Below are 22,576 nucleotides of genomic sequence, written 5' to 3' on the forward strand. Positions count from 1 at the left end.
TTCATGGACTACAAATAGGGAGATACCTCGAGGCTATTAACCTCCCATCAGTCCCAGGAAAAACAATGTAAAAATCTGTTACAGCATTCAGCTGATAATGAATTCAGTGTCAGCTAATGTCAGAATAGATACTAATAAAAAACTAATAATATAGTAACTATTATCTAGCAAGCCTTTACTTGCTCATGAGATTGTAAACTTAGTAGGTAAGGGAGTCTTCTGTAGTAGCAGTAGATTTTTCCGAGGTGTTTAATTTTAAAAATGACAATGAGTGGTACTTCAAAAAAAAAGCACATAAAGTGGCTCCCAAACTCTCCCATCTTCATGGCGAAGACAATTTATCACCAAGTGGATATGTTCCAGTAGAGGGTCACATTAAGTGTAAGAAGGCCAAACGCTATGCGTTGGTTGCCTGGACATCATATTCAAAGCTAAGGTGTATGTGGCTGCACACCAGACTACTGCTTTCTACACAGAATCATAGAATTGTAGAATATCTTGGGTCAGAAGGGACCCATAAGAATCACCAAGTCTGTCCTGGTTTGAGTGAGTGGTGGGGGTTTTTGGTAGCAGGGGAGGTGGCTACATTGGTGGCCCCCTGTGAGAAGCTTCTCGACAATCCCTCAGCTCCAAGTTGGACCCACCTTTGCACCAAAGGTCATACCAATTAGTTGCACCTCTGCAATAACTTACTTAAGAAGGGGAAGCAGGGAGGAGTTGTGGGAATTGTGAGGAGAAGTTGTGAGGAGAACATCTGTGCAAACACCGAGGTCAATGGAAGAAAGGAGGAGAAGGGTGGGAGGTGCACTGGAGCAGAAACTCCCCTGTATCCTGTGGTGAGACAGCAGGGCCGATCCCCCTGCCACTCATGGAGGTCACCGGTGGAGCAGATACCAATTTGTGGCCTGTGGGGGGCCCCATGCTGACCCAGATGACTGAGCCTGAAGAAGGCTGGGACCCCATGGGAAGAAGGCCCCGCTGTTGCATTTCAGCACTGGGAGAACTGCAACATGCAGGGGTGACCCACATGCCCGTGGGAGTGACTCATGTTAGAGAGAGTTTGTGGAGGACTGTCTCCTGTGAGAGGGGGACCACACTGGGACAGGGGAAGAATACCAGAAGTTCCCCCCACCATGAGGTGGAAGAAACAGCAGCACTGACTGCACTCCCTGTTCCCTGCCCTCTGTGCTGCTGAGAGGGAGAAAGTAGAGAAATTGGGAGCAAAGCTGAGCCAGAGAAGAAGGGACCATCTAGGGGAAGGTGTTTTCAAGATGTGGTAATGCTCCTCATGGTCCTACTCTGTCTGTTAAGTGTTGTTGTTGTTAACGTCTGTATTAAATTTATGATCTTTTGTTCTTCCTCTAATGAGTCTGTCTTTTGCCTGTGACCATAATGGATGGATCATCCCTCTCTGTCCTTATCTCAATTCCTGAGCCTTTTGCTTTACTTTCTCCTTCCCAACACTGGGGGGCAAGGGGGCGGTGAGCAACTGCATAATACTCAGTTGCCCTCTGAGCTCAAACCATGACAGAGTCCAACTCCCTGCTCCTCTCAGGACTACCTAAAACAAAACCATATAGCACCTTACTGCTGTATTACTTTAGGCAAAGTGTTGCAGATATAGGAACTCACTGGGAGACAGCGTCTGGTGGAGAAGCACGATGCAGTGAACCAGCTTTGCAGGAGGCAGCAGTTCCCACTCCCACTGAAGTCTCATAGAGCAAACTGTCCCAGCAACTGCTGCCCACTGCAGCTGCATGCACAGAGGCAGCCAACTCCCCAGGACTGCACCATACACCCTGCAAGCGTGAAACTGGAAGTTCCTGTACTACCTGGCAACCCTATTGAGTTCATAAGCCTCAAGTTTTCTGGATGCCCTGGGTCTGTGCTAACTGAGCAGACCCTCCTTTACCAGCCTCGGAACCAGCCCCCTACTTCTGGATGCTGCCTGCAAGTACACATTAGCAGACACAAGGATGAAAACTGTGATAAATAAGCCTTTATTCACAGTCTAAATTATGTCAGCTGCTACCCCAAGATGCAACCTTCTGCCCACAGACAAGAAAGTGCTAAGTGCCTGTCATAACCTGCCAGGTCCTGAAACCAGCCTGGGCAAAAATCGACAAATTTTTGCACCAAACTAGAAAATTCCAAAACTTTTCATGTCTCAGATCATGGTTATATGTTGTCTGGAGCATAAGTAGGCAAAGGTATTTTCTTGAACTCAGTACAGCAGTAACAGGATGAAGTTTAATGGTTTGTGTTATACAGCAGGTCAATGTAGATGATGCAACATCCCTTCTGACCTTAAACAATAGTGATCTGAAAGCAGACAGATATTGCTCATGCTTAGGTTAGGGGAAGATGTTTAGCACCCAATGATTTTCAAAGGAGGTCTGCATTGATACAGCATTAGTATATACAAATACACAGTGAGTTAGCCAAGTTTGCCAAGTCCACCTCTTTCTTTTCCTATAAATTATCCATACTGTTAAAAATACAGAGCTGCTACTGTATTTTTTACCTGTAATGACAACTTTCCCACAAATTCAACAACTCCTTGAGATCCTCTTACATTCTTTACCTTAGGAATCATTTGAGTTGGTTCATGTTCCAGGGTCACCTGATTCTTTTGTACATAGAACAGAACATTTTAAATGCTATAACACAAAGTACAGTTTATAAATATATAGGAATCTGTTTTTTAAAAAAGCATCTTGCCTTCATCTGTGCAGTTCTTATAAAAGAGGTTTGATCAAGCTTTGAATCAACTTAAAGGAATTTTGCCATTGACAATTTGAATCAAATTAAGTACAGTCTAGTGCAAAAGCAGTGTGAAAAGCAATGGAGAGGAGGTTAACTAGTATAATATAGACACTCTCAAGTTTGAAGCAAAACAGTGAGCAATTTTTCAGAACAACAAAAACAAAGATTCATACTCAACTGAAATATCTGTTGCGGTCTGCTAATAAGTTGTACCACTATTACCATTTTTGTAAATTTCCAAAGCTGCTATTTCCTTTTTAGGAGAAAGGAAAAAAGGATCTGGATCACCACAAATTTTGTAATGCTTATAGTATGTGCTCTAACACTTTCCATTTAACATGTAAGTGCAGTGTAGAGGCTGAACAAATAAAATTTCAATTTGAAGGAATGGAAGTTTTCAGATGAAAAAATAATAAGCACCTACAGCCTTCAGAATCTGGAACTGAATTGTTTTTAGTGGAACTCATTTGATATGAGTCAGCCTTAAGTAATATTTTCAAAATGCTGTAGGACTTCACAAAAACTTTTAACTAATTATTACTGGAGATTTGAGTCAATATCATATTTTTGTTTATTCACTATATATAGGCTAACAGGCTATATATTCACTATTTAGAGATATGGAAAACATCATGCATAAACACTACACTACCTCTTTAAGTGGTTTGCTATATGGTGCCCATGGAATGGCCTTTTCCCTTAATGGAGATTTATTTACTTTCTGCTACAGGTAGCCTATTAAAATGAACTAGCCTTTATTTCATCTTGAGAGTAGTATTTAATTTAAATTATGAGTGATTAGTGCAAAACCCCACTATTCATTTTATTTGGCAATGTGAAAAGTTCCACAAGCACTTTTTCTTGGGCTATATGTTCCTATGACCCGGATACCCTGCTCTTAATTTTTGGGACCCAAATCTTTTTGTTCTTAGGATACACATCTATGTACATAGGTTTAAGACTAAAAGGAAGCAGTTGGTTTAGATATCTATTAGGTTTTAGTAACTTGAGTCTTTTGGGAAAAAGGAGGTTAAAAGTAAACAGATTGGGAGGAGTTTCCCTTTATGCAGAAGTGCTTAGAAGTTATAAAAAAGATAGTTTTACAGGAGAGAAAAGGCAGAAAGGATAACACTGATAAGCAAAGAGGGAAAATACCGTAACTAGACAATATTTGAAGGCTAGATCTCACCCACCGCAAGGTGATATACTTGCAGTGAGCTCTGCTTTCAGATTCTTTCACTACAACCTACCAGACTTCTTGGCCATCTCCAGCCATGAAATATGAATTAACAAGAAAGGAGATTTGAATCAAATAAAAGGAATATTTCTGTTCATTTATCACAAGCAGAAGAAAACTAGATGAGAATAGGCTTTGATCACACTTCCCATCAAAGAAAAATGGATAAATAAAGAATAAGAAGAAAATTACTTTTGGAGAAAGCAAACTGAGATGGCTTAACCAGGACCACAGTTGCTGAAAAGATGCAATATCAATATGTCCTGGCATTATCAGGTATGAAGCATATTCATAACCAATTTTCAACTTAGATGATACAGGTAAACTTACACATTATTTTGTGTATTCCTTGGAAATTAGCTAGACTATGTTCACATGCTGTTTAATGACCCTGAACGGCACCCATAAAACCCCCCCAGAGAAAAAATAAGGACAGAAAGAAGAAATCACCCACCCACTTTCCCACCCTTTGCTACAGAAGAAGCCATACCTCCATTTGCTGGGTTTTAGTCCCTACCTGCTCTCCCAAACAGAGATTTATGAGTTGAGTGCTTCATGAGTCAGAACAGTAAGATTAGGAAAGCATATAAAATGATGCTGAAGGAACAGTATTAAATAACAGAGTGGAGAGTTGGCAAAAATCTTATTAAAGGAAAAATCGATTGTTTTATATCTTATCCTTGGAAGGCATGTGATTCTTCATCTTGAATGTGCAACGTACGTAGATAATTTAAAACAGTCAGCAAGACAGGTACTATATGAATGAAAAAGACCCAGCTAAATTGAATGTGACCCAAGCTTTTACCATATGTTAATTGCAAAATATCATCACGTTTGTTTAATAAGATTTTTCTACAAGTTATAAAAATATGCATGCTTTGTATTTCTGTTAATAGAATGAGAAAAAAGGATGTATACTGGACCTACAGAAATCAATGTATTAAACAACTGGTGCATAAATATAACTGTGCCACAAACATATTAAGCCTACACTATCCTGTATTTGCAGCCAAAGTACAATTCCATATGTACTGCAAATGTAAAACTACATCTATTACTGAAAGATCAAAAAATGTATTAATTTATTATAATATTGAGCTTATCCTTCAAAAAAAATCTTTAGTCAGAAAAAACACAGATAGTGCCTTTCCTGTGAGTTTTAAAATTTTATTTACAAACATTATGCTCCATTGCTCAGTTTGCTGTACCTTATCCAACAGACCAAACCTCAGTATTGACTTAAGGGGCATGTCTTTCTGTATTAAAAATCTTTCCTTTATTCTAATTGATCTTTTGGTGAATATTCCTGCTTGTTGCCCCATTTACAGTCAAGGCTACAGTTTAGGTTTTCCTTGATCAGCTGAGAGTAATTAAGTAATTTTCAGATAAGTATCATACTGTGCATGAGAAACTCCATCTGGTCTCTGTTTGTCCACATGCAGAACAACAGCTTTGTCCACTTCCACATTTCTAGTTCTGACACCATGCGTACTTTTTCACCTACTTAGCTTAATTCACTATCGTAATCCCACTGCTTCACATTCACTTATTTGCATCATTCAAACAGTAATGTAGTTATGGTCTGTCATCAGCATGTTTCCTAATGTGTAAATGGTTCTTCCACCCCACGGGGACAGGCATGATGTCAGAACATCAAAAGAGTGACATTCACTCCCTATGGGCTGCACTGGCACTTGGTACTCTGTCTTGGGCGAATTTGTTTGCTAATTGTGTTACTGCAGAAGCACAGAGGTCCGTAATCACTTAGCATCTTTTCTGTTCTCAGTGATGGGCACTGAATCATGCCAAGCCACTGGCATGGAGGCCCAGATGCATCAGCAGCAGATTTTGGGGGAAGCCCACATGCAGGCTCCTCTTCTGGAAGCTGCTAGGGTTCTACAACCCAGCCACATCCTGTACCATGACATTTCATAAAGATAACCAGTTGATAACAGACAAAAAACTTGATCTGTCCCCCCAACAATTGCAGTCAAATACAACTAAACACACAAGACACTTTAAAATGGCTTGCGCATGCTTTCTATATGCACGTTTCACATTTGTCGCCATCCAACTTTATAAGAAAGAGCTTGCATCCCATTAAAAGGGAAGACATGTAGAGATAAGGGAAAGTTCAATGGAAACATTAAGATCCACTTTAAAGAGTTACTGTCTTAATGCATTATTTTTTGGCATTGCCTGGTGAAAATAGCATTTCATCCAAGCTTTAAGATGCATTCTTGAACTACATCCATGGAATAAGAAACAGACAACGTAAAGCTGAGTAGTTCCAGATTCTGAAAAACTGGAGAAAGCTGTAAGTGCAAAAATGAGCAAATGTATAAAGTGAGTTTACAGTAACTGCTGAAAAGCAGTTCCTAGGATATGTTTTTATTAAACAAACATACATTCAATCACCAAAGAAAATCTCCAGACCAAATAAATTCCAATATTTTGCAGAAGAAACTTTGAACACAATATTTAATGTTGTGGAACAGGTTAAAATTCAAAGACAATCTTGCATCTTTCATTCTGATCCTTAAGCTAAAACTTTTATTAAGGATACTTTACTGTGGACATAAGATAGTTAAAGAAAAAGGCAGAAAAATGAATGAGTCACTTGGCTGAAGAAGCACAGCAACATTGAGGTCTGAGTGCTATTTGTTAGCTCATGTCTAGCAGTATAAAATAAGCTGGAAAACAAAAGTCTGTTTGCAATCTCTTTTACAATCTATCAAAAATGTTTTCCCTCTAAAATACAAAAATTCCTTGTACAAGGCTATGGCTAGTGATCTAAACTTTCTCAGGTTTGTGAAACACTGATCATTTTTTCATCCCACAGGAATAACAGATGGGTTGTCCTTGTACAATATATGGTATCCACCTGCACTTCATTAGAGAGCTGCATTTTTGCACATGCCACACCACAAGATCACCATGATGACATAGCAGCTTCAGAGAACAGCGTGACTAGGGCTTTTTTTTTTTTGCTTTTTTTTTTTTTCCCCTTGTAACACAGAAGATCTGGCAGACTTTTACCTCCTGACACTGTTTACAGCATATATTGGTTGATACAGTCCCTTATTGCATCTGCTCTGGGAATTAAGGAAAGCAGCTTCAAGGCAGTAAGGTAAGTGCTGCTGCATGTTTTAACTGTAATGTTCAGCTATTTAAATGTAGCTGTAATTGGAAAACACGTCAGGATAAGTTTGCCAATTTGTAAATTGAACACAAATCAACAGTTGCTTGGTGGATTCACTTTCTCAGTTTCCTTAAAACAATCTCACATATTTTGTGCATCAGTGTTGCACTTTTTTAGTCTGTTTTGTTCTACTTCAGAAGACTTGATGTACAGTACAAAGAAATTTGTCGGACTACTCACTGCTTACTTACTCATTCATAATCTATTAGTAAGAGCTCCACAGACTCCATTTGTTAAATCATTTTGCTTCATTTTACAAAAAGGCAAGGTATCCTGATATTCAAATAATTAATTAAGTAAACAATGGGAGGAAAATTATGGGTAATTTGAAATTTTTGGTTAATTTTAAAACTCATTTTAAATATAGTATTGAAACTTTTTAAAATTAAATCTTTTGCAAACTGTGTAAAATGTTATGCTGCATAATTAATGTATATTTAGTCTAAGGCTGATTGAATGATAAGCTTATGTATATTTTGTTTCACAATAGCTTTAGAATTAAGGTAGTATAGACTAGCTCCAAAACAGCTTGAATAGTTTGTCTACTGTAGTAAGCATTTTTCCAAAATCACATATTTGCCGTTTAGTATGTTTTGGCAAGTTGCCTGAGCAACTTCACAAATATTTTCACAGGTATTTTACAACATAACTGGTTAGAACAAATGCAGGCAATTAGTTAAAGCATGCTTATGTTTTAAGATAAATATCTAAGAATGTATTCTGATTTTATCTTTTGGATTCATATAATTCAGTGCAACAAACAAGCATGTGCACATGATCTATTTACCTTTTACACTTCTGACAGAGAAACATTTAGATAAGTGAATGAGAAATCCATGAATAAAACTAGTTAACTACACTACACATGTATTTTACTGTGCTATTTTATGTCACACACATGTTCATATGCCCTTGTACTACAGAATTGTCACCTACATTTTAAAATGTTGATAAAATAATTCAAAACACTTGCTGTCTAACTGTTAAGATTACTTCCAGGGTTCTGCAGAGCAGTTAAACATTGTATACTGTTTAAAAGAAATATCAGCTTATGATATCAGTAACAAAATTTAGCATTGCAAATATAATTTAAAACTAGAAGAACAATATAATTTGAATTTAAAATAAGATATTTATGCTACTTTATCAGTAAGACTGTAAAATGATGCAGATGTGCAAAAATGTCACTGTAAGGTCAAAGAGTGTCGTCCAAGAACTTCATTACACTCTGTCTTACACTTTGAATACAGAAGCAGTTAGTCCCCCATCCTTAATGCTTAGTACCTAAATAGGACCAGATTTTGAGCTGATTTCTCTCAATGTAGTGTCTTTGCTTTCAGAGGAGCTGTACTTACTTATACCAGCAGGGGACTGATGGTTGAGTTTTCATGTTCTCCTGCAGTAATGAAGAACAGACAAAGGAAATTACACTGATAACTCATATTCCAATGATTGCTCTATTCTGTGGTTTGTAATTAGGTAAATGTGATGTGATCAACACCATGGAAAAGATATGCAATCATTCTCCTTATTCAGGGGACAGCAGCTTAGTATCTTGCAGAGGGACTTTGTGGGTGTTTGACTGAAGATAACATGAGAATATTTTTAAAAAAATCTTTGTGCTGTGCTGCTTGAGATCAATAGGCTCTGCCTAAAGGTACTTTAGTTGAGATTGTTAGCTGGCTAGAATGTAATGTGGCTTTTATCAAGTCAACAAAAGCAAGGAAATTTAGAATTAGGGAAGGCTTTCTATCTATGGCCCTGCATTTTAACACTGTATAACACTAAACAATGCCAAGAGCAAGACAAATTTACTCTTCTGGAAGATTGCCCAGATCTGAGATCTATGTCTGGTGGTCTGTTTACAGGCTTCACATACTTTCTGAAATTACTTGAGAACTCAAGAAGGTTCTAAGGATATTCTTAATCATCTCACTCTCTGAACAGTAGTTGAGTACACCGAGTCTTTTGTTTTACTGGTGAAAATCAAAGTAAGCTCACTGACTTCAGTGATGTTAGACCCACTTTTCCAACACAGCATCTATCTAGGTAGTAAGAAATAAAAGCAAGATGCTAATCTGTGAAGGTACTGTGGAGTATCTGACAAGAAAGTTATACTCTTAAAAAGCAAGGTGTGACCACTCATATTGGAACACAGCAAAACATTCCCAAGGACACTGAACATCTTTTTGCTGTCATGTGAACTGGAAGACCAATTATGTGAAGTCAATACTTTATTATTCTATTGATTTAGAATGGACATACAATGTAATCAACACATTTATTGTTATATATAGAATTTGCAAGAACATCTGCACTAGCTGAAATTGAGTCATTTCAGATCCACTGTAGATCCATATTAGAGTATACACAGGCATACATATGCAGTGCTGGTTGTTTGACATGTCCAAGAGAATATTCTATATATTTCTATTAGTTTGTTCTTTAAGTGAATAAGAAACTTAGTGGACATGAACCATGAGAAGAAAATATTTCAAGCTACAGGCATCTTAACAACACACTATACAGCAGATCATTACCCTCAGATTGTAACTTCCCTGCTGTTTCAAACTTAAGTCAAATTGCCACGTTATTTAGATATGAGGCAATTCAGTATATTATGAATGCTTGATAGAACTCAAATGGCAGAACTGCCTCTGAACATGAAAACTTCTGTGCCAAGCTTAAAAAACTTGGACTTCATCATCCTTCTTGTGACTTAATGAATAAATGCAGGAAGATATAAAGAATGTTGAATGTTTTCCTTACAATAGCAAAATGGCCTGCAATTTTATATCACAAAACAGATTATAACACAACTGTAGGTTTCTAATAGTAACAATGCAATACTTACAAACTATTATATTTTTTCTTAATTAATTGCTTTACACAGGAAGCCTAAATTAACTAGTTTTTTATTATAATCTTTATCTTTATCTTTACTGCTGAAAGAGAGAAAAAATTAAAGTTATAACTTTTTTATTCCCTTTCACCATACAGGGACAAGACACATTGCAAAGATGACTTTAAACTCCCTACCTGTCTTTCTGTTATTGATTAGTGGCATTTTTTGCCAGTATGACTATGGTCCTGGAGATGATTACGGCTATGATCCTTTTGGGCCATCCTCAGCAGTCTGTGCCCCAGAATGTAATTGTCCTTTAAGCTACCCTACTGCCATGTATTGTGACAATCTTAAACTGAAAACCATTCCAATTGTACCAAGTGGAATAAAATACCTTTATCTTCGAAACAATATGATTGAGGGCATTGAAGAGAACACGTTTGATAATGTAACAGACCTACAGTGGCTGATCCTAGATCACAACCATTTGGAAAATTCAAAAATTAAGGGAAGAGTCTTCTCTAAACTAAAACATCTGAAGAAACTTCACATTAACTACAACAATTTGACTGAAGCTGTTGGACCACTCCCCAAAACTCTGGATGACCTGCAGTTAAGTCACAACAAGATCACAAAAGTCAATCCTGGTGCACTTGAGGGACTGGTGAATCTGACTGTCATTCACCTCCAGAACAACCAGCTGAAAGCAGATTCTATTTCTGGGGCTTTTAAAGGCCTGAATTCACTTTTGTATCTTGACTTAAGCTTCAATCGACTCACAAAGCTACCAACAGGACTGCCTCACTCCTTACTCATGCTGTACTTTGATAATAACCAGATCTCCAATGTTCCCGATGAGTATTTCCAAGGTTTTAAAGCCCTGCAATATTTACGTTTATCCCACAATAAATTAACAGATTCTGGAATACCAGGCAATGTCTTCAATATCACATCACTGGTTGAGTTGGATCTCTCCTTCAATCAGCTGAAGAGTATTCCAACAGTCAGTGAGAACCTTGAAAACTTCTACCTCCAAGTCAACAAAATTAACAGTGAGTTAAATTTGCATATTTTCATTAATATTCACCACAGTCCAGACACTGATGGTCAATGCAAGTATCTGAAGGGGTAGATCAACCATTCTGAAGAAATGGTACTGGTTAGACTGTTAGCACAGTAACATTTTTCTGACTGTTGTCCACATAAATGTTAAAACACAGATATCTGATAGCTACTCAAATTAAGCTTAAAGAGAGAAATTTCTGTTTTCATACTAATGTGTGTATTATTGGTCAAATTCTCATCTCAAGTAAACCGGAGTAACTCCATAGAAGCCAATGGAGTTGTCTTATACAATTGCGGAAAAAACAGTGCAAAAAGTTTGATCAGTGAGGAAGATGTTCAGAATTCATAAGTCAGCAAAAAGAGACAGATATCAGCTGAGGATCTGACTATGGTATGTGTAACCTTTTAGGAGTCTGGTAGTGAAAGTGAGAGGAAAGAGGGAGAAGATAACAAATTCATAAGGTATCAGGCACCAGGCACAGTGAAAAAGATACAGCAAAGAAGCTACTTTTTTCTCTTTCCTTCCTTCTCTCATGCAGTATCCCTCCAAATCCATCTTGAAATCCAAACAGCTGTCCCTGTTGTTTTTTCTTTCAATTCCCACATTGTATGATCAGGTGGCAAGCTTGTCTCCATTCAGTGATGATTTGAAAAAATGTACATTCTGCAGTCAATAAATGTCACACCTTGCATGAGATCATGGAGGTTTCTACTGAGACAAGGCTTTTACAAGGCTGTCCTAATCCTGGGGAGGGAAGGAGGTGTTGGAGAGTTGGGGAGGCCTCACCATCGTAAGAAGCTCTCCAGCTGCACCTCTGTTGGTGGTGGTCCCTGATGGAGTGGCAGATATGTCAAACATAACACTGTTTCTGCAGGAGGACTTACATCATCTGGCTAGCTGGCATAAAGTAAACCATAAAACCCTCTCTTCTGTTTGCCTGCTGTATCTATCAGGGATTTAGGATATCAGTGTTAGCTATTCCATGCATAGCTAACTCCATACAGATGTATTTTTTAAATCCAAATATTTCAGTGCAGATCTTACCAGACAGAGGGCAAGATCTTCTGAAATGTTTTGTATTTACTATGCTTCACATTCTCCTCAATGTTATGAATTTTTTTTCCTGTTACATCTCAGTTCTGTGTTTTGATGAGGGAAAACAGTGAGTTAATGCTTCCCACCTGAGGCACCACATACAGTGACCTGTAGAACTCTATCAGATACTTTTCCTTTCCTAAAGGAGCTAATAATGATGATGTTTAATTTCTCATGAGATATATGAGGCAATTTTCCCTGCTTAGAGTGGTTGCTCTGAGCCTTCTGCAAAATACCCAGGTACTGAGTTTGCTTTCCATTTACATTTCCAAGGACTTCTGAGTGAAGTACTGTGACAATTTAATTTTGCAATGAAAGCTGTATTTCTAGAGTACTGGTCAGCAACAGAGGAGGATGGTGTGAGTGGGTGTGCACTGTTTACTGCTTCACTGTCATCGCTACCCTGTGGACTGATGCAAAAGAACTCTGATTTACTGGCTTTTGCTTAACCATAAAATCTAGCAGACTTCAATAATAAACTTTCTTGAGTATCTAATTTCACAGGTATGACATTGTGTTCCCTAAGATGCTAATTGACAATGTGGCAGAAAATTTAGTTAGAAATAAGCATTTCAGTTTAATAAAGTACTAGATACAGAGTGATCAAAGTCTTTGCAGTTCATTGTTCTTTACACCTGACCTATAGCTGTGAGTGCTTAGTCTTTCTAAAAATTGAGTTGGTTGACCTTTCAACAATAATCAGTTTATTTTTTTAATAAAATATTATAATTTGCCAGAGATTTGTGTAAGGATGACCGTAAACAAGGCCAACTTCCCTTCCATACCATGGCCCATGGTACACATATACTGTGAGAGGGAGATTTCTGTATTAAGGGTAATGATAATTTGTCCTAAAATGTTCAAAATGTATAAACTTTCAGATTGTGCTTCCATAGCTTAAAGATTTCACTTATACTGAAATCTAACATAAATATATTTCTCCATAGTTCTTGATTTGTTATGCTCTCCCTTTTTCTCAGGTACCTTTAGGTTACCAATTAACATTCATATTTGTCTAAGAAAGAGTAATCTGGTTCCAACCCTTTTGATATTACCAGAAAGAAAGGAAATATTTCTCTAAATTATTTTCCATGAGTTTCATTCTGGGCTTGCTACAGTCATTATGCACTGGCATACATAAAAAGTTAGCTGTTTGAGAAATACACTCATTTGAGTGACTTTAAGCTTTTTGAACAAAAGTTGATGAATATATACATTAAAAAAAATTGTAGCAGAATTGGCTTCACTTCAGTATGTTCTGTCTTCATCTGTGATACTAGGTGCAGTGGGCAAAGTGGATAGCAAACTGGAGTGAAGACAAATTCAGAGTAATTCCTCTGATCTCTAACTCATAAATTGAGGCACATCCATTATATTGAATGCAAGTTAAGTATCAACTCTATACTCCACCTACTGTACTTGAGGCTGGTTTGATCTCCAAGTTAGCATAGGACCACAGAAGATTTATAGAAGCCTTTGCTTTCTCCACACCTCAAATCTAAACTGTAACTTCTAAATTGAAAATTCTTTTTTTAATATTTCTTATTAGTAGTAATTTAAGGGTGGGATTTTCTGTTTAATAGCAATGGTTTGTTACCATCCTTTTAAGATGCCATTAGGATTATATATATATATATATGTATATACATATATATACTTGTTTTGCAGACTCATGAAGGCAAAAAGCAACTCTGCAGAATGGAAAAAAGTACAGGAATCATAGAGGTTCAGTGATACAAGAAAAGGGTCCAAAGGCAGACTTCTTCATATTTCATTTGTACTTGTAAAGGATTAAGGAGAGAGAGTTGTTGCTTCCACATGAAATCCCAGCAAGAAGATAGCATGTGAATGGAGTGTGCGTGAAACAAGGGGGACCATGAAAATGTTCCAGAGGACAGTTAAGGGGCCACATATTCCATTTCAGTCCATCGACTGGATCAGTACATGTACCGTAATTGTACTTATTCTAAACGGAGTTAGTTGTGGAGGTGCTTTATGGTCTATTATCTCGCTAACTCCACAAAACCCAAAAGGATTTCTTTACAACGGCCTATGCAGAAATGACTCACATACTGTGGGACCACAGACCAGTAAGGTTGACTATGGGACTTCAGTTCCCATTAGGATTATCCACTGTATTGCACACCTGAACAAGGGATCTTTGCATAGTTATTCTTCCTCTCAGCTAAAGGCTGCTTCTGCTCCTGTTGTACAAGGGATATACTCTCACTTGGTATATAGTAAAAAAATTAATTCTGTCTAAAAATAAGTGTTTATATGCTCCTATTTTTCTCTGTAGTTATGGGAGAGGAGAGGAGAGGAGAGGAGAGGAGAGGAGAGGAGAGGAGAGGAGAGGAGAGGAGAGGAGAGGAGAGGAGAGGAGAGGAGAGGAGAGGAGAGGAGAGGAGAGGAGAGGAGAGGAGAGGAGAGGAGAGGAGAGGAGAGGAGAGGAGAGGAGAGGAGAGGAGAGGAGAGGAGAGGAGAGGAGAGGAGAGGAGAGGAGAGGAGAGGAGAGGAGAGGGAGAGATGCCTGTTCCTGATCTTTTATTGTTCCCCAGATATTTCAAATATTCAGGTAGTTTGCTAGAATATCAGAATTTCTTACGGTGACAGACACTTTTAGTGGGAAAATAATTGTTCAGATGAAAATCCAATTTTCATCCAACCCTTCTTATTCTCTCAGTGTCTGGCTCATGCAGGAATTCTGTGTTGGGAAAATATGAATGCCACACTAGTGGCAAAATTCCAGGTACACTGCCTCTGAACCTGAATATTATAAATTCAGGAAGACATTTTAACACCTGAAACATTCATAAGTGTAATAAAGGAGGAAGCAAGCTACTGACCTATTTTATGCAACAGTGCTCTAGTCTCACTGACTGCAATTCCCATACAGATTATATAGGTAAAAGCACATCAAGTGCATTCACAAAACCCACATCTTATTTTCTGTTAGTGGAGTCTGTAATTAGAAAACAAACATTTTTAATATGATTTTAATAACTGAAAATTATATGAACTGTATAAAAAATTAATACACAAATGCAAACTGTATGCACAAATATTGGAGACAAATCCCACTGAAGTCCATGACAGAGTTCCTTTGAATTCTGTGAGAACTAGATCTGCATCTAGTTCCAAAATGCTTTCAGTCTCATAAACAGTCAACACAGATGAGTATTTTGGTAACATAGATAAATTTTGTGGTTTATATGCATGAAGTTTACATTCTTTGAGTAGTTAAGCATCTGTCTAACTTGTATAAGCATACCTTGCTTTGCAACTAAATGTTAGTATTTATTCTTAGAAGTAACAATATGAAAAAAAACCAAATAAGTATATTTAGAAAGTTTTTAAGTATCAGAATTGGTCTGCAGTCTTACTATATTGCAATATAGACTGCCAAATAAATGTGCCATTAAGGATGCATATTATCTCTTACCCTTCCAAAAGAAGGATGTACAATATACAAAATCTACGAAATTGTTTTTATCTGCTTAATCAAATTGGTGATCAAGAGCTAACATTTTAAATATATTTCCTTAATCCCTACTGAAAGCAATTTATTTTGTGAAAGATACACAAATCCTTACCCATTCTTCAACATATTTCTGTTTCCAAAAAATTACTTAAGCTCTCGTGCTTTAAAGAGCTGCCTGCACAGATGGGTGTACTTTTATTCTTAGTTTATGCAAGTCATGTTTCATCAATGATAGCAGATTATTGTAATGCCAGTTCTGAAAGTATCCAATTGAATTGCAGGACAACCAGATGATCAGGCCCAGTCAGCATGGGTTTATGAAAGGCAGGTCCTGCTTGACAAACATGATGTCCTTCTATGACAGGGCGACCTGCTTATTGGATGAGGGAAAGGCTGTGGATGTTGTCTACCTTGACTTTTGTAAGGCCTTTGACACCGTTTCCCACAGCATTCTCCTGGCAAAACTGGCTGCTTGTGGCTTGGATGGGCTTTGCTGGGTAAAAAACTTGCTGGGTAAAAAACTGGCTAGATGGTCAGGCCCAAAGAGTTGTGGTGAACAGAGCTAAATCCAGTTGGCGGCCGGTCACGAGTGGTGTCCTCCAGGGCTCAGTTTTGGGGCCACTCATGTTTAAAATCTTTATTGATGATCTAGACGAGGGGATCGAGTGCACCCTCAGTAAGTTTGCAGATGACACCAAGTTGGGTGGGAGTGTTGATCTGCTCGAGGGTAGGGAGGCTCTGCAGAGAGATCTGGACAGGCTGGAGCGATGGGCTAAGGCCAACTGTAGGAGTTTCAATAAGGCCAAATGCCGGGTGCTGCACTTGGGTCACAACAACCCCCAGCAGTGCTACAGGCTTGGGGAGGAGTGGCTGGAGAGCTGCCAGTCAGAGAGGGACCTGGGGGTGTTGATTGACAGCCGGCTGAACATGAGCCAGCCGTGTGCCCAGGTGGCCAAGAAGGCCAATGGTATCCTGGCTTGTATCAGAAATAGCGTGGCCAGCAGGGACAGGGAAGTGATCTTACCCCTGTACTCGGCACTGGTGAGGCCGCACCTCGATGACTGTGTTCAGTTTTGGGCCCCTCACTACAAAAAGGACATTGAATTACTCGAGCGTGTCCAAAGAAGGGCAATGAAGTTGGTGAAGGGTCTGGAGCACATGTCATATGAGGAGCGGCTGAGGGAACTGGGGCTGCTTAATCTAGAGAGGAGGAGGCTGAGGGGAGACCTCATCACCCTCTACAACTACCTGAAAGGAGGTTGCAGAGAGCTGGGGATGAGTCTCTTTAACCAAGTAACAAGCGATAGGACAAGAGGGAATGGCCTCAAGTTGCGCCAGGGAAGGTTTAGACTAGATATTAGGAAGTATTTCTTTACAGAACAAGTTGTTAGGCATTGGAATGGGCTGCCCAGGGCAGTGGTGGAGACCCCATCCCTGGAGGTGTTTAAGAGTCAGGTTGACATAGTGCTTAGGGATATAGTGTAGTTGAGAATGATCAGTGTAAGGTTAATGGTTGTACTAGGTGATCTTCAAGGTCTTTTCCAACCTAGATGATTCTGTGATTCTGTGAAGTTAAAGTGGAGATATGAAATACGTTTCCTCCACTTCCTTTAGTACTACAACATGACGTTGGTCATAACATTTTCTTAGATGAGTTAAATAGTCATGCAGAAAAGATATATAAGGTGATGTTTTCAAAAGTCCAGGAATGACCTATGATAATTAGTTAAAATGGTATCCAATTTTGATAACACTACCCTGATTTCTCAGAAATTATGAGCTAGTCCTTTGCAACATAAAAACAATTGAAGATATGAAATTTGTCTGCATGTTGGTGAATGGGTTTGTTGAAGGAGTCCTTTTAAAATATTTTCTGTGTGAATTCAACTGATGTCAATTGCCTGAAGAAGATTCTGAACACAGAATTTCTCTGCCTTATGTAATTTCTAGTTTACAGTTAATATTGCTCAAAAGATACAAGACATAGTTTTCTATTCAAGACCTGTCTGGTGTTATGTGAACCAAATGATATTTTAACTGAATAAAAGCTATATATATAATGATATATAAATTACAATAAATATAAATATTTTAGTAAAACTTTTAATATTTACACTCACCTTTTAATCCTGCTGTTCTGGAAATGTTCAAGTATACACTATAAATGTAATACTCCTGGTTTCAACTTCTCCAGAAACTTTTTACTTCATTCAATATCTTATGTAGCACTGTTTTACCCTTCCATCATAATGTACCCAGCATGATTGTTTCCTCCCTCTGTACCTCCAGTTTTACTGGAGATTCTGTTTTTTTCTAAATACTAGATTAGACCTCTATATAAAATCTGAAGTCTTAAAAATCAAATTCAAATGGATCCTGGGATCTCATAGCACTTGAAAAACTTAGTTTGAAATTCTGAACCTCTCACACTAATGGAAGGAACCTCTTCTAACACAAGCCCCTCAAGTGCCAGTAAACTCATGAAAAATTACATTAGTGGACATGCAAAATATTAAAAAATAGTAGAATAAATTTAAAGTCACAATTTCCAAATAAAATAAAAAAATCAGAAAAATAATAATTTTGTCCTATTTGTCATAATTATTCATGCTTTCTCTTATTCATGTTCCCTTTGTTTCAGAGTTCCCATTAAGCAGCTTCTGTAAGGTTGTTGGGCCAATGACCTATTCCAAGATCACACATTTGCGCCTGGATGGAAACAATCTCACTCGGGCTGACTTGCCACAGGAGATGTACAACTGTCTTCGGGTAGCTGCTGAGATTTCACTGGAGTGAGATACCTGGGAGCATCCAGTTCCCTTCTAGGGGTAGTAGCTACAGGAATTACATCATGATAGCTCTTTAAAATTAGAATATGCCTTTTAAAAAGTGTCAATCTGCATATTATCCATTCTGTTTGTTAATATTTAGCATGCACTTGGCAACCTTAAGGAAACCTGTGCATATTTTTACAAATGGTTGTATTTAGAAAACACAAGAATGACCAGATGTGGTGCAAAATATGCCTTCATCTGTCTAGGTAAGTTGATGAAAAGCATTCAATTTCATAGAAATCTGTCCATGCATGCAATACATGACAGCTGGTACCAGACTTACATGGAAGTCAGGTGGGTTTCATCAAAGTGCTGAGCAGTATGGGCTACCCCGTGTAAATACTTGATTCCTCTCCAACCAATCCATCTTTCTTAATTATTCCTGCCTTTCTCATATTGTTATCAATTACAATGGAAAAAATGATTTAACAATCTAAGAACAATTTAAAATGTATTAAAATATGTTTTCAGAGCCCATGACATTAAATTTATGGAATATGTGAAAGATAACAGGGAAACAATCTTCAGGTTAAAAAATTGCTTACTCTTCTTTTTGCCATACTTTCATTTAAACTTTCATGGTAAGATTTTTATCCATTGATGGTATAATTATTTCAAAATAAGTCATATATACAAGTATTTTTATTCAATTACTTGCATGCTACTTTTAACCAGATTGTAGAAAATAAAACATAGCAAATAGTATTTTTGTGTCCATATCATTGTCAAATATGTTTCAGTCTTTTATAAATTTAAAAAAAAAATCAGGTTAAGACAAGATAATCTAAGCTATTCTATTATTATTAAAATTTATTGTAAGGTTAAATAAACTGTTTTGTCTACTTTCAAGTTTCAATATGTTTGTAAATATATAATTTAACATATTCCACTGCACTTGTGTTGGCCATTAAGTAGATGTTGAATGAAGTTTTCAGTCTGGGAGTCACAGCACTATGAAATAGTACAAATTAATTTCTCAGTACTGTCAAAAGAACAACGAAATCTCTCAGAAGCCACAGGCAATGAGTAAAAATGGAGCCGTAACTACTCATAACAGATAGATAGTAGTACATTCTGTATAGGAATGAATAGTCCAAATATTGTCAGCATTCTGGAACACACACTAAAATAAATGTGTTAGTAACTGAAAGCTGTGAATGGCTTGCTTGCAAACACAGATCATCCCACAGGTACTATTTTCCTTTCAACTACTAGACTATTAAACACTCAAACAGAACTCTTCTAGTTTTTACAACAAAAGCAGAAACTATCACATCTGAAAAAAACCTAACCCCACACCAAACCATTTAGTCAGTGCATTGCTAATTGCAGATGTTCAGAATCAATACACAGTTCACAAAGAAACCTGGGGCTAGAAGAAAAGGAATGATGCAGGAAACAATAGAAATATTTTTCTCGTCATTTTTTAATTCATAAGTGTTATTGCTTTTTTTATCCACATACAGGAAGCATTGAAAGTAAGCTTTGTTACAAGTAAGCTAGAATTATCATAGAAGAATAAAGTCTAAAGCTGGGGCTTGCTGAACACATCAGAGTGGGAATCACTATGGAATAGCACCTAAGCATTATAACATAGAAGAAGTGCATCAAAAAAACTCCAATGAATAGAAAAAGATGTGGGAAACAGCATTCAACCATTTCCAGAGAGGTTTCAACCAACTATCCCCTTCACAGGAAAATACATTAAACACTAAGACCTCTAGAGCACAAACTGATACTGAGATGTGTCACCACATAGCTGTGATCTAGCAAACAGGACAGAAATGTATTCTTCTTTTCAGTTTGCTTCAGCAAACCAGTTGTCTTTATGCAAAACAAAACAGTGTGAACAGTGAGACTGAGAACAGTGGACCTCAGGGTGGATTAAAACCTGTGGATGAGGGTATTTTCTACATACCCATATGCTGCAAACAAAGCATCCAAAGATGTTTACAAGGCATTCTGAATTCTGTTCAAGGGATACAGTAGAAGAAAGCCCTCTGTCAAAATAGCAAACAACACTAGAGACCTCCCTCAGAAACTGGGGAATCTTCATTTTCTAATGAGCACTTGGACAACTAAGAGAAAATGGCATTTGGCAGAACATTTTTATCTTAAACACCTCTTTCCTGTGGTTCAGAAATTCCCAGTTAGTTGGGGAGAGATAATATTGCACAGCTTGCTTTCCATATTTTCTGAAAAAAACCTAGAACATGAGGTCCTTCTGCTAAAGAAGAAATGGAACACTGTGCCTCTTTGCTTTCATATTGTGAGACATAGAAGCACAGGTTTCTGCTTCTGAATTAATGAATTGGCCTAAATCACTATAAAGACTAAATTCCCAATCTCTACGTGTCTGACAAACAAATAGGCAACAATACACATGTACCTTAGTTCTCAGTTTATAAAAGCTTCATTAATTTTTTTCTAGGTGCTAGGGAGAAATGTAGGGGTTTGGGAATACTTAACAGAGCTAGACCCTTGAAAACTGAGTCACCATAACTTGCAATTTCTGCTCTTCCTGAAAGGTGATGAATCTTTGTTATAAAGCCCTCAGCATTCTGGATACTGAAAAACAGGATGCATACATCCCTGTTCCCCCCTAACCTGATCATATTCTAAAATACTTATGTGTACAGGTGCAAACATGTTACTTAAAAGCAGGCACACATGAACAGGTAATAACACAGCTGTAGTAGCACGGAGACAGTGGAGTGGGTAAATTAGCCTGAAGTAAACTCTGTTTAGGGCTACATAATTTGCAGCCTATAGTATAGTTATACAATTTACTTACAATATATGTCCCTCCTTTCATGTCAAAATGAGCAAATTTGTCATGACACTTTCATGTGAAATTTCATATGGAAGGATTTAAATATATCATGATCTTTTAGAAAGACATGAATTTGAAAGCAGACATAAAAAGGAAAGAGTGTTACTAGTGTCATGTAAAGCAGTATTACAACAACAGTATACAAAATCAGCAGACAAAAGCTTTACACATGAAATTTCAGGAACCGGTCTGCAAGTATGTTGCACAGCCATTCGCAAAAATAGAGTCACCTTTCAAATAAACAAGCCTTTGATTTAAAAGACATTTTTCAGATTAAATGACAGAAGTTCACTAGAAGAAACAGGCAGTGACTAACATGAATTTCTGGACATACACTGGAAATATAAATCCTACATACCCTCTACCGCTTTATGGAGTCCAGCATAGTCAAATGGATCAAGAAAAGAGTGAGCAGTGGTTGATTAGAGCTGCCTTTTTAGTTCAGGGAACCTGGCAGGGTCCCATTTCTACTCATAAACTTTCAGTTTTATTGAAAGGGAATAAATAGGTCATTGCTTAGCATAAACCACATTATTCTGAAAACTGTGAACAAGATAGCAAAACATCATTAAGGAAGGTAGTCTGTATCATTAGACGTACAGCTGCAACACGCATATACTGAAGATGGTAGAGACTGTGAAGTTATAAAGCAAAATTCGGTAGAGAGCCACTCAGGTGGAAGGCTGCAAAGAGAACTTCCCTCAGCCTTCTCCTTTCCAGGCTATACCAAGTCACTTCCTTTAACCTCTCTGAATATACCATATGCCTCAGTCCCATGATTTCTTGCAGTTTTCCACTGCCTAAAAGAGCGCTATAGAAAAAGGGCCCATATTCAGCAGTCACAAAGAAAGGACAAGAAGACAAAGGAAAAGTTCCAAAAAGAGAAATTCAGTCTGGACATACAAAGAAATTCTTCACAATTTGCATGGGCAGTGCCCTGAGGAACTGACCTGGCTTTGAATTTAGCTTTATTTTTAGAAGAAGGTTGAACTAAATGACCTTCAGATGTTCCTTCAAACTTACAATTTCTGTGAATCTGTGGTTCTAAGAATACTAGTAACCATTGGGGGACAATATCAATTTTAATAACCAACTCTACAGCTGAAAGAATTTTGCATTAAATTCATGTGGACAATTTATTGTTTCAGGTTCCAGTCCATAATTCAGACTCCCATGATACTCACAAAATCATAACTCAGCTAATATTTGGCTATAGA

The 22,576-nt window shown here is 37.6% G+C and overlaps 1 protein-coding gene across 1 annotated transcript; it reads left to right on the top strand.

The window, feature by feature from the left end:
* Positions 1–6,896: 6,896 nt before the first annotated feature.
* Positions 6,897–19,369, top strand: LUM (lumican). The gene is made up of 3 exons (XM_074825416.1): positions 6,897–7,133; positions 10,206–11,102; positions 18,334–19,369. The coding sequence occupies exons 2-3, from the start codon at positions 10,226–10,228 to the stop codon at positions 18,486–18,488; spliced, it is 1,032 nt and encodes a 343-aa protein (XP_074681517.1). The 5' UTR covers positions 6,897–7,133; positions 10,206–10,225; the 3' UTR covers positions 18,489–19,369.
* The last annotated feature ends 3,207 nt before the right edge of the window (positions 19,370–22,576 follow it).

Source organism: Strix aluco, chromosome 5 (assembly GCF_031877795.1).
Source record: "Strix aluco isolate bStrAlu1 chromosome 5, bStrAlu1.hap1, whole genome shotgun sequence".
Classification (NCBI taxonomy): Eukaryota; Metazoa; Chordata; class Aves; order Strigiformes; family Strigidae; genus Strix; species Strix aluco.

Excerpts from the sequence above, each read along its gene's own strand:
- LUM (XM_074825416.1), top strand. The coding sequence starts at position 10,226 with ATGACTTTAAACTCCCTACCTGTCTTTCTGTTATTGATTAGTGGCATT. Across the intron at positions 11,103-18,333 it reads CCAAGTCAACAAAATTAACA|AGTTCCCATTAAGCAGCTTC; the intron begins GTGAGTTAAATT and ends CCTTTGTTTCAG.